The 12,066-nt window shown below is 41.8% G+C and overlaps 1 protein-coding gene across 2 annotated transcripts in view; it reads right to left on the bottom strand.

Annotated features, from left to right (window-relative positions):
• Positions 1 to 12,066, bottom strand: part of afap1 (actin filament associated protein 1) — a 276,822-nt gene that overhangs the window by 37,398 nt on the left and 227,358 nt on the right. For both annotated transcript variants that reach the window (XM_067991293.1, XM_067991286.1), the window contains exons 9-11: positions 10,589 to 10,738; positions 9,795 to 10,006; positions 1,945 to 2,090 (exon numbers count right to left, since the gene is read on the bottom strand). In XM_067991293.1, coding sequence (XP_067847394.1) covers positions 1,945 to 2,090; positions 9,795 to 10,006; positions 10,589 to 10,738 — 508 coding nt within the window. The remainder of the gene's footprint in view (positions 1 to 1,944; positions 2,091 to 9,794; positions 10,007 to 10,588; positions 10,739 to 12,066) is intronic.

The raw sequence follows: 12,066 nt of genomic DNA on the forward strand, positions 1-12,066 counted from the left end.
ACTGTGATGTCACCATCACCCTAAGTACCGGCAATTTTTTTTGTTGTTTCGAAGGTAAACTCTTATTTTTCTCCCTGGTCTGCACCAAATGTGGCAGAAAAGGGAGATAGGTAACCTTCCTTCACTGTTCTACCAATGCCAATCTGAACTGAACTAGGAGGTGGATGATAGCAGACTGGGATAATTCTCCATCCATTTTTCCCTATTAGGAAGAGTCTTGCCTGTACTCCCAGTGGTATTGTTAAATTTAGAACTCCCCACGTAAAGAATCACAGAAGGAGACCAGCATCTGACAACACAGTGGCATAGTGCATTTCTGCTCTAGTGTGTAATATCACTGTACTGTTAGGATTAATACATTTATGCAGCTGATCCATTACTCTCTGCATGTATTAACTCCTTGTTATAGATGTGCTGCATACTGACTGTAAAATATAAAATCAGTATAATATCTAAATAAAATTCTGCTTTTGCTTAACCAGTTCAGTCTTAAATTCAAACAATTATCTACTTTGATAACAGCAATTCTGTGTTTTGTAATGCTTGTGTATAAATAATTTATAATTAATGGATTGCAATGCTTAAAAATATCTATAGAATCATAGCATCTTACAATACAAAAGGAGACCATTCGGCCCATTGTGCCTGTGCTGACTCTTTGAAAGAGCTATCCAATTAGTCTCACTCCCCCGCTCTTTCCCCATAGGCCTGCAAATTTTTCCTTTTCAAGTATATATCCAATTCCCCTTTTAAAGTTATTATTGAATCTGCTTCCACCGTCCTTTCAGGCACTGCATTCCAGATTATAACAAAGTGCTGTGTAAAAAAAAATTCTCCTCTTCTCCCCTCTGGTTCTTTTGCCAATTATCTTAAATCCGTGTCCTCTGGTTACTGACCCACCCACCAGTGGAAATAGTTTTTCCTTTTGTACTGTATCAAAACGCCTCATAATTTTGAACACCTCTACTAAAGCTCCTTTTAACCTTCTCTGCTCTAAGGAGAACAATCCCAGCTTCTCTAGTCTCTCCACATAACTGACGTTCCTCATCCATGGTATAATTCTGGTGAATCTCCTCTACACCTTCTCCAAGGGCTCTATAACAAAGCATTAAACATCACAAGGCCACTGTTTGGTACAAGTACCTCATACTCTGTGCAATTAAATGCATTATTTGCACAGATATCTTAAACTGACAATATTTACCACAGTGTCATGAAAATCAAGACAAACGGGGAAGCCATACAATTGTATTTAAAAACCTGTCCAAATTTACAAAATAAGACGTGATTAATCCTGTAAATGCAACTACAGCATTTATTGGTCCGGAATTTGCTCCAAAAATAACAGAAAGCCGAAAAGCACTCATTGTTGTTTAAGGGCAAATGGAAGAGCAATGCGCAGAGTGTGCATGCGCAGTCAAACACCAAATCCAGAAGATGCTCTACGAGATTTCCTGCTCATTTGAAAGCTGTGCGGGAAGGACAGCTCACCAGTGAAATGAATGGACCAGCGTGAAGTTGCTCTCCTGCCCAGCTGGAAACGAACTAATCTACACAAAAAAAGATATGCTGGGTTTTTTCATCTAAATTAACTTTCAACTGATTTTACATTGAATTTACTGTTGTAGCTTTCACTTCCTGGTTCTGTGTCTGCGCAACTTGTCAACAGTGCTTCAATTTGATTGGTTGAGGGGACAGAGAGCTCCTTTCCTTGTTCACACAGCTGACCGATGCCCGGGAGAGGACACTGCACTCTTTGCAGCTCATCATTAGAGGAAGTTCCTGCACTAAAGCCCGCGGATCATTTGTGGGTAAGTTTAAACCTAATGAGCGGCGGGCGCCGTTCGTTCACCGCTCAGAGCAAACTCCGAGCCAATATCTTTGTTCCATTTCTTTTTACGTTTTATCAAAAGTCAATTATCTATGAATAAAATAAATTCTTACTTGAAGCACTGTTTTGCGGTCTGTATCACACTTGAAGTTGTTTCTACATCAATGTAATCATAGTGTAGGGCTGCTGGGTCTGTGGAAGAACCGGTTTCAGCTAGTAAAACACCTAGCCACCTACCCAGCTCCTCTCCTGATGAGGTCTGCAGAAACAAAATGTTGTACACTTAGTGGTAGCTTATCAATACAGGCATGATTAATGTAAAGTAAACCATTTTACTGGGGAATAAATATACATTTATAATTCTATATATAGATTATCAATCTTTGAAGACAGTGTACTATGGTGACTTTGTACCTTTAAGTAATGCCTTAAGAGTAGTGTTTAGGTTTTACAGCTTTTAAAATGTGTAGACTTTCTGTACTAGAATATCTGCAAGAATAATTTAAAGTAAATTTACAACTTTCAATTTTTTTAAAAAGTGGTAGAAAAATACAAACAGTTTTGCCTCAATTGTGTGATATTTAGTTTGGCTGCATGGAGCTGATCATGTGATATTAACTTGCTGACACTGCCATCACATGGAAACAACAATGACTTACATTTATATAGTGCCTTTAATGAAAAACAAAATATCAGAAAGCACTTTCACAGTGGAGGGAGGGTTGAAGAAAATGAAATTAGATAAAGGAGCAGATGCTAAGTCACGGTGCAAGAGTAAGAAGAGATGACTGAAAGATTGGTCAAAAAGGTGGGTGTTGAGAATATTTTTAAGGATGGGGAGAGAAGTGAAGAGGCTGTGTATTTAGGGTGGGTGTTTCATATAGCGGTGCTTAAGTGGCTGAAGGCTCTGCGACCAATGGTGGGACAAAGGGCAGGGTGGATGCAAAAAGGTCAGAGTTGGAGAACCAAAGGGTAGGCAAGGAGATGTAAAGCTGGAGGAGGTTGCAGAGATAGGATGGGGCGAGACCATGGATGGATTTAAGGACAAGGTTGAAGACTTTAAATTTAATGCATTGAAGGACAGGGAGCAAATGTAGGTCAGCAAGGTCAAGGGTGATATGTAAGCTAGACTTAGTTTGGGACTGAATGTGGGCAGCTGAGTTTTGAACAAATTGGAGTTTATGGAGCATCAGAGGCCAGCAATGAGGACACTAGAGAAATCAAGTTTAGAAGTGACAAAGGTTATGAATAAGGGTTTCAGAAGCAGTGGGGGTGAGTTAGGGGCAGAGGTGGGTGATATTGTGGAGGTGGAAGTACGTGGTCTTGACAATGGAGATGATGTGGGATTTGAAAGCCAGCTCTGGGTCGAACACGACCCCACTGTCTAGTTCAGCCTAAGCAAGTGGCTTGAGAATTGAGTCAGTGGAACAGAGTTTAGGCTGGGGGCTGAAAGTGATGGCTTTGGTGTTCCAAAGGTCCAGTTGGAGAAAATGTTGACTCAAAAATGACAATGTCACATGGACAGTCTCACAACATAAGAGGGATAAAGGGGGATGGCAGAGAGGTAGATATATGTATGGAAGTTGACTCTGTGCTTGCGGATAATATCACTGAGAGGCAGCACATAGATGAGGAAGGTGAAGAGGAGAGGGTGGAGGAGTTGGTGTAAAGGAGTTTGAGGAGGCAGTTTATTATGGGAAAAAAAGGAGCCATGGAATGTCTTTGCACTCCAGGATAATCCTGGAATAGTAACAGGATTTGGCTGAAGAGAGGGAGACATAGTAGTGTTTAACATAATAGAGAAAGTTCCGACGATGAATGCGTACCAGCTGCACTTGAGTTTGTAGTCCTTGGATTTAAGGGACTGTACTCTGGAGTTGGCAGGGATGTGATTTTTTTTTAAAAACATAACTCTATCCATTTTTGATTTTTTTTCTTTGGTTCTGATTCTATGCTGCATTCTCTGTCTGAAAAACCAGGGAGGTAAACTTGTCTGTAATGGACAGCTACAAGGTACACAAGAAAACCTAAGTTGATTCACCTACCAATTATTACTGCCTGCCTTCCTGGTCAGCCTTCCAACCTCCTTTTACAGGAAACGTAAGAGTTGGAGTATTATCTCCCTTCACTGTTCTTGCAGTGAGCGTAATAGACCTCGAGTGTTGATTGGTATGACCAGTCGCTCAGGTTAAGTTTTTTCAGGTATCTGCTTCCTTGAGGCAGATTGAGGACCTGTGAGTTACTGTGACATAACTGACTTTCCAAATCCTTTATCATGGATTTTAGCCAACTCAATACCCACTGCAAGACTTGAGCACGTAATCTAGTATCACGAGAGTGCTGCATTGTCAGATGTGCCATTTTTGGATAAGAATTTAAACAGGGACCATCTGCCTGTTCAAGTGGGTGTAAAATATCCCACAGCACTATTTGAAGAGGAACAGGGGAGTTCTCCTGATGTCCTGGCCAACATTTATCCCTCAACCAACATCATTAAAACAGATTAATTAGTCATTTATATTCAAAACTCTGCTGCCAGTATCCTAACCCACACCAAGTCCTGTTCACCCACCACCCCTGTGCTCCCTGACCTACATTGGCTCCCGGTCCGGGTTTGCCTCAATTTTAAAATTCTCATCCTTGTTTTCAAATCCTTCCATGGCCTCTCCCCTCCCTATCTCTGTAACCTCCTCAAGCCCTACAACCCTCCGAGATCTCTGCACTCCTCCAATTCTGGCCTCCGGGGTATCCCCGATTATCTTTGCTCCACCATTGGCAGCCATGCCTCCATCTTCCTAGGCCCTAAGCTCTGGAAATCCCTCCCTAAACCTCTCTACCTCTCCTCGTTCAAGACACTCCTTAAAACCTACCTCCTTGACCAAGCTTTTGGCCACTTGTCTTAATATCTCCTTATGTGGTTCAGTGTCATATTTTGTTTGATAACCCTCCTGTGAAGTGCCTTTGGACGTTTTACTACATTAAAGGTGCTATATATATGCAGGTTGTTGTTGTTATCTCATTGCTGTTTGTGGACTTTGCTATTTGCAAATTGGCTGTCATGTTTGCCTACATAACAGTGACTATACTTCAAAAGTAATTCACTGGCTGTGGAACGCTTTAAGATGACCTGAGGATATGAAAACCGTTATATAAATGTAAGTTCTTTCTTTATCTTTACTCAAATTCTCTAAGGTTTAAATTGTTGGCTAGGGACTTGAGACGTCGACTGCTGATATGATCTAACGGCGTGAATAAAGTGAATTGAGAGTTAAGAGAGAATTGACTCTTCTCCTCTGTGTATTAAGCCAGTAACCATAACCGGTGACCTCCGGTCAACAAAATCCATATCATGGCTGCATCTACCTAATCCTCCTAGTTAAGGCACTCTCTTGAACTTCAGTCATCTGTTTAGGGACATCGCTGATTGCTCCTTACAATGCTTTAAAATAGTTTAGTCATAAATATGCTTGCGCATAAACTCAGTCATTAGGTTTCAGGGATTGGATTCAAATCTCTCACCACAAGACGCGGGAAAAACTGGAGGTGTAGTCTCCATTCTCCATCTTTACTGCTTGGTTTTAATCTATTTTCAAAGCTTTAAGGTCATTAAGGGTTAAGTATTTTCATTCTTTGGTTCTTAGTAAACTTTTAGAGTATGTTTGTTAATTATCAAACTTATTCTTCTCAGTATAGGAACTTTCGCAGGAATTACCTGCAGAAAGCCTAGAAAACAGTAGCTATTCATTACAACTACTACATTATCCTCACTTCCTTGAATCATTGTGAAAGCATCACTAATGTTCATTCCAGAGCTTTCAAGAAAGCAGGGCATGTGATATGTTTTTTAATTCACTTTAATCTCCAACTACAATCCTACATGCATAAGTTATAAAATAAATATATTTTAGTTGTTGTGAATTCTTTATTTAAAACACTTTATGTTTGATCTCTGTGGTACAGTTTGACATTTTGGAATTCACGTGGACCATTACAGAGGAAACTGAGCTGAACAAATGATAAGCAATGTGTTACACTTACATTAAAACCTTTAGTTAAATTTGAACAAAAAATTCCAGTGTCAAAATGATGTTTGTGAGTTCCTGATCCAGTATCGGTGTACACTGAATGTTGCTGCTACTCCTGGCCCTGACTTCAATTCCAATGAGCTGCTAAATGAGGCTATGAAGTGCTATGGGGTATCGTGAAATTGTGAAAGGCGCTATATAAATGCAAGTCCTTTCCTTTGATACTCATGAGAAATGTGCATCTAATCAGCCACTGATATTTGTTTGCCCTTTTCTCTACTATTTGAAGTCCATTTTCTTTGTGTCCTCTCTGTTTGTGTTACAAACTTCTACCTTCCTTTCACCAACAGAAAATTCTACTGCCTATTACTATCTAGTGTGTACATTTCTCATTGCTGGATGGTGCAGCATTTGGCCCAGTGTTTTCAAAGCTACACAGTTGCAATCTTTGGTTGTAACCACTGGATGGCACAGTACACTAACAGGTCAGTGGGCTGCAGTTCAACACAGCATCAAATCAGCTATTAAACAAAGCTAGATTTACACACACGTCGGCATACGCGCACACACAGTAAATCTGGACAATAGTCCGACCAGATAATAGATATTAATTAATCTTTGCCAAGACATATTCACCAGGTCTTTCAACTTCGTGAAGTCAATAGAAAGAAAAATTGGGCAGGGTGTATAACGTGGTCGATCTGACATCACCCATTTTACACCCCCACCAAAGTTGAAAGTTCTGCCCTTTATCTTTTTACTGGAAACAGACTGCTTCTGTCTACCCTGTCCCATCATTTCATAACTTTAAACACTTCTATCATAATTGCCCTGTAATCTGCGTTGTTCTAACGAAGAAAGCCTCAATTCTTCAAGTTAAATGACTGCTTCTATATTTGGTGCACAGACAAATTAACCTAGAAGATTTTCGAACACAAAGGGCATAATTTTAGCCCAGAGCAGGGAAGGGGAAGGGGGGTTCGAATTGAAGATGGGAAACCTGGAAGTATGGGTTTCCCGCTCGTCCGTACGATTTTGAGGTAAGAACGACTTTTATTTCTTTTTGACCGTTTCCTGCCCGACAGGCCAGCCTGATATACAAGCTGGTCTCAGTCGGACGGGAGAAGAGGAGGGAACAGGATGTGTTCAGGTAAGTGTTAGATGGGATGGATGGGGACGGGGCTTCAGGGAGGCATGGGGGGCATCTGGGGAGGGCATCGACGAGCACGGGAGTCACCAGGGGGGTGTCAATCCTCGGGGGGAGGGGTGTCAGTCATGGGGTGGAGGGGTTAGTCATCGGGGGTCAGTCATCGGGGGAAGATGGGGGGGTCAGTCATTGGAGGGAAGGGATCAGTCATCGGGGGACAGTCATCGGAGAGATCGGGGGACAGTCATCGGGGAGATCAGAGGACAGTCATCAGGGGACAGTCATCGGGGGGATCGGAGGACAGTCATCAGGGGACAGTCATCGGGGGGATTGGACGACAGTCATTGGGGAGGGATTGGGGGTCAGTCATGGGGGGTTTGGGATCGGGGGTCACTGCGGGGGTCAGCTATCATTTCGGGGGGATGATGATCGTTGGAGGGGTCGCGATCATGGGGGGGGGTCGGCGATTGTTGGGGGGAGGTCGCGGTCGCTGCAGGTGGGCTCGTTGGGCCCGAGAGAAGCACTCCTGCTCCTCCAGGCCTACAAACTGTACTATACAGGCACTTACCTGCAGTTTTGCGCCTTCTTGCTTCCTCTCACTTGGCGTGAAGGAGAAGGCCCGGGAATCCTGGCCTCAAGGGGCTAAAATCAAAAAAGCTTTGGAAATGGAGGCCCGCAGCCTCCTTAAAAGCTCTTAATGCCCGACCCGCCTCCTGAGAGCGGGTTGGTTGCCCACTCCTTGTCCCACCCCATGAAAACCGGAAATGGGCGTGTTGAAGGTGGGTTTTAGATTTTTGCAATTTTTACTGCCTCCCCGCCCCCAACCCACCCGTTTTTCCAGGCTAAATTCACGCCCAAACTCTCTTTACGTCTGCACTTTTATAAACATACTTGCTGAATGGCAAAAGATGATTCCTACCTGCTGTATCATGGAGCTGATTGTTATTACTAAAAACTTTGCTTTGTTGTTCTGATCATGCTAGCATGTTACTGTCATCATTAATGAGCAGTGTGGTTGGGAAGCATGACAGTTTTGCAGATTTGAGCTTAAATGTATGTTCTGAATGCTATTTAGCAGGCTACTGTGCTGTTGCACTATTTTCCACTGATACAAAAAAATGGAAAATAGAATGGCACTATAGGATGCTGCCTAATTTTTTTTGTTGAAAAGTATAAATTAAAGAAGGGTGTTCTTCCAGTCACAGTATTACAATGGAAAACCAATGTAAGACCACCTCTAGGAGGCAGCCTCAGTGAAGTTGGAAGAGGAGAAGTGGGAACAGGAGCAGCAATATTATCTTGCAGATTTGAATCAGGAAGTGGGATATTACACTGAAATTCCTAAAATGCAGGATATTAGTCAGTGAGCACATTACCTGGCAGTAAGCAGTCAGCAATACAGTGCAGCAAATGGAAATTTCTATTTAAAAAATGATTACAAGCAAAGGCTCTGCTCTTAGTAATAACTGGATACAGTTAACAAAACATCTTTGTGGGCAGCCTTTATAAAATAACCTTTATTAATACGAATAACCTGCAGTAGTAATATACAAGTGAAAACAGCATTATTTCTACCTAGTTTTGGCTATCAATGGTTTACTTTAAAACGTATGCATTTTTATTATAATTTGACCACAGCTTTGTTCATGTTTAATCTTAGCAAGAAGCATATGGTCACTCGCTGATATCCATGTGTGGTATATAAATATTTCATGGGCTAAAGCCACAAACCTGCTGACTAAATGTTGAGACAGTTAAAATAGTTACAGAAATTATTTGTATTAATACTCACACTTGGAAGTCGGGAAATTCACTCTGGCAAGCATTATATACACTGGCAATATTCAAAATAGACAAATGTAAGGAATCTAACAACACCAGGTTATAGTCCAACTGTTTTATTTGAAAATCACAAGCTTTCGGAGGCTTTCTCCTTCGTCAGGTGAGCGAGTGTGACACTCGCTCACCTGACGAAGGAGAAAGCCTCCGAAAGCTTGTGATTTTCAAATAAAACAGTTGGACTATAACCTGGTGTTGTTAGATTCCTTACATTTGTCAACCCCAGTCCATCACCGGCATCTCCACATCAAAATAAACAAAGCAGCAACTCTGAGTGCAAGCAGGAAGAGTTGCATTCCTTTAAATGTGGAATTTTCTTCCACCACCACCACTCCACCACCCCCCCCACTGCCCCCCCCCCCCACCTCAATGGTCAATTGGAAACTGCCGAGTCAGGTTTTCCATTTTGCCATCAGAACCAGAAGGGAAAATAGGACTTCTTTAAAGCAGTTTGGCTTAGATCTGCTTTGGATTCAACGAGATACCATTTGCTCTCCCATAACCCCCCCTCGCCCCTCCATCCTGACCTCACCTCACCCCTCATCAGCGTGTTACAATACTTTCGCTTCATAGTTCTTTGATTACTAGCAATTCAAGTTAATATCAATTCAAAAAGTTAACCATGTCAGACGTCCATGAAAGAAATTATCTTTTACCATTAGCTTATGTTGGAATTCCTTTGTGGTTGCAACAAAATGCCTGAGAGGCTCATGCTCTACTCTGAAGTCAGCACTTCTTGTGCTAAATACTGCAATTAACCCTGAACTCACATTCTGATTGATTTGCTCCATCTATTTGTTTTTTTTTTGTTTAAATAAGGCAACAAACAAAGACAGAACCACTTTCCTCCATGTGTTTGATTATTATTGAAGTAATGATACTGATGTTGAAGTAATGATACTGATGTTTTCAGTTCAATCATTGTAATTCATTGAATGTAGTAATACTGCACCTCTAAAACTGCAACTTCCTGTCCGTTCCTGAGCAGACGGAATGCCAGCGGGTGCTTGGAATCGAGGCCTGGAATGATTTCACATCCGCGCAGTGGAATAGAAGCCATGTTAATTTTCAGGTCAGTCCTATCTTTATGGAGGATCAGCTTGTTATCTTTCACTCTGCACCAGCGTTCTCTCCATCGATTGTTAGACAACACATTCAGATAGCCTAGAAAGATCAGAGCAGGAGGGAAAATGCTCATCCTCTACTCACTTACACCACATTTTCTGTCACTCTCAGAAAGAAGCCTTCCTGCTTCCTTATTTTCAAAGCATCTGTAACACCTTAGATGAAAAGGAGCCTTATAGGCAAGCTTTCACAAGTGTGAGGTTTTTTGCACTACATAAATTGTTCATTGATAACATGCAGTCTAAAATCATATAATTGGTACTTGGCCAAATCCACTTGGAGCCTATGACCTTTGTATACTGATAGGCACAAAGGAAAATAGGGCCAATTATCGAGCTCAACCTTCCTCTGCCAAAGTGGGCAATTTGTATTAATGGTTTCCACGAACATAAAGGGGTTGAATTTCCTCAGGGGTTCTCCCGACCAACTGATGTAACTTTAGCAAATGATCGGGAGAACCCCATGATGTCTGTGGATGTTAAAGCAAATGGGATTTGAAAATGTAAACAAAGCACAAGTGCGTTTGTAAAAATGAACTGAAACATTTAAAAATAAAAATATTGTGTTTTGGAACGCCAACAGGCCTTAAGTAATCTCTGCCAAGAGCATTAAGAAACATACCACAGGTTGGGATGTCTTCCTCAGCAGAGGAGGTCTGTTCATCTGTCGATGGCTTCTTTTTTCCCAGTCCGATGATCCTTGTAATTTTCTTTCCAGTGACTTTACTCACAGCCCCTTTTGGCTCCGACTTTGCATTTTTCTTCCCTTTTCCTGTTTGATGAAACAAGTTCAAATTTCTCCTTTAGGATATCATTGTCAAGATAGTGCACGTACTTCACATTGTAAACTACAGGTTGTACCAAACTATTAACCAAGTAATTTGGTAACTGAGAGCTGGCATGAGTCCTGCTGAGACCCGAGTCCTTGCCAGAAATAAGGTAATCGATCCCACAGTTGGATCGATTACTATACTGCCAGAGTTATAGCTCCCATTGGAGTTGAAGGTCTTTCAAGGCCTGTTTCTCTTTGGCCTGGGCAGGGCCTTGTGGGCATTGTAGTGGAGCAGCTATGTGCTGTTCTGCATTCTGGCAGGCATAGGAGGGTAGGCAGCTCTGATGCACCTTTACAGGCCCTGAACTTTCTAATGATCCTGTCCCCACAATTTACCATTGAGTTGGTATCTTTCAATTTGGCCAGCTGTGGGTTCTACTTTACCACACTGGAATGTCGGCCCCAAAGTGTTTATTTTGTCATTAATGGAGATCATTTTTGACTTTTGCCGATAGTGTAAAATGGGTAATATCAATTTAGCAGCCCGTTATAAATCTCTCCCGATTTTCATTTCCATTAACAGGAGGCTGATCCAATATTGCTGTTTTACATTATCGCCCAAAGTGAAAATTACCCCCAATCAATTTGTTTAGAGCATGATTTTGAACAAACAAGTATGTGCCCTTGGTGCTCATTCCGGCAGATTTGAAAGTTTTTTGTTGATTAAAGGTTAAATGATTCAATTACGCAGTATTATTGAAAATCTTTGATAATTAATAAATGCAACAAATGCTAAGGATCAGCTACTATATCTGGTAATGAAAATTGTTACAAACTATTGCAATGATGAACTTTCATAACATAACTACAACACTGGCATCTACCCAACAATGTGGAAAATTGCCCAGGTATGTCTTGTCCACAAAAAGCAGGACAAATCCAATCCAGCCAATTACCGCCCCATCAGTCTACTCTCAATCATTAGCAAAGTGATGGAAGGTGTCATCGACAGTGCTATCAAGCGGCACTTACTCACCAATAACCTACTCACCGATGCTCAGTTTGGGTTCCGCCAGGACCACTCGGCTCCAGACCGCATTACAGCCTTGGTCCAAACATGGACAAAAGAGCTGAATTCCAGAGGTGAGGTGAGAGTGACTGCCCTTGACATCAAGGCAGCATTTGACCGAGTGTGGCACCAAGGAGCCCTAGTAAAATTGAAGTCAATGGGAATCAGGGGGAAAACTCTCCTGTGGCTGGAGTCATACTTAGCACAAAGGAAGATGGTAGTGGTTGTTGGAGGCCAATCATCTCAGCCCCAGGACATT

This window comes from Heptranchias perlo, chromosome 1, assembly GCF_035084215.1.
Source record: "Heptranchias perlo isolate sHepPer1 chromosome 1, sHepPer1.hap1, whole genome shotgun sequence".
NCBI lineage: Eukaryota > Metazoa > Chordata > Chondrichthyes > Hexanchiformes > Hexanchidae > Heptranchias > Heptranchias perlo.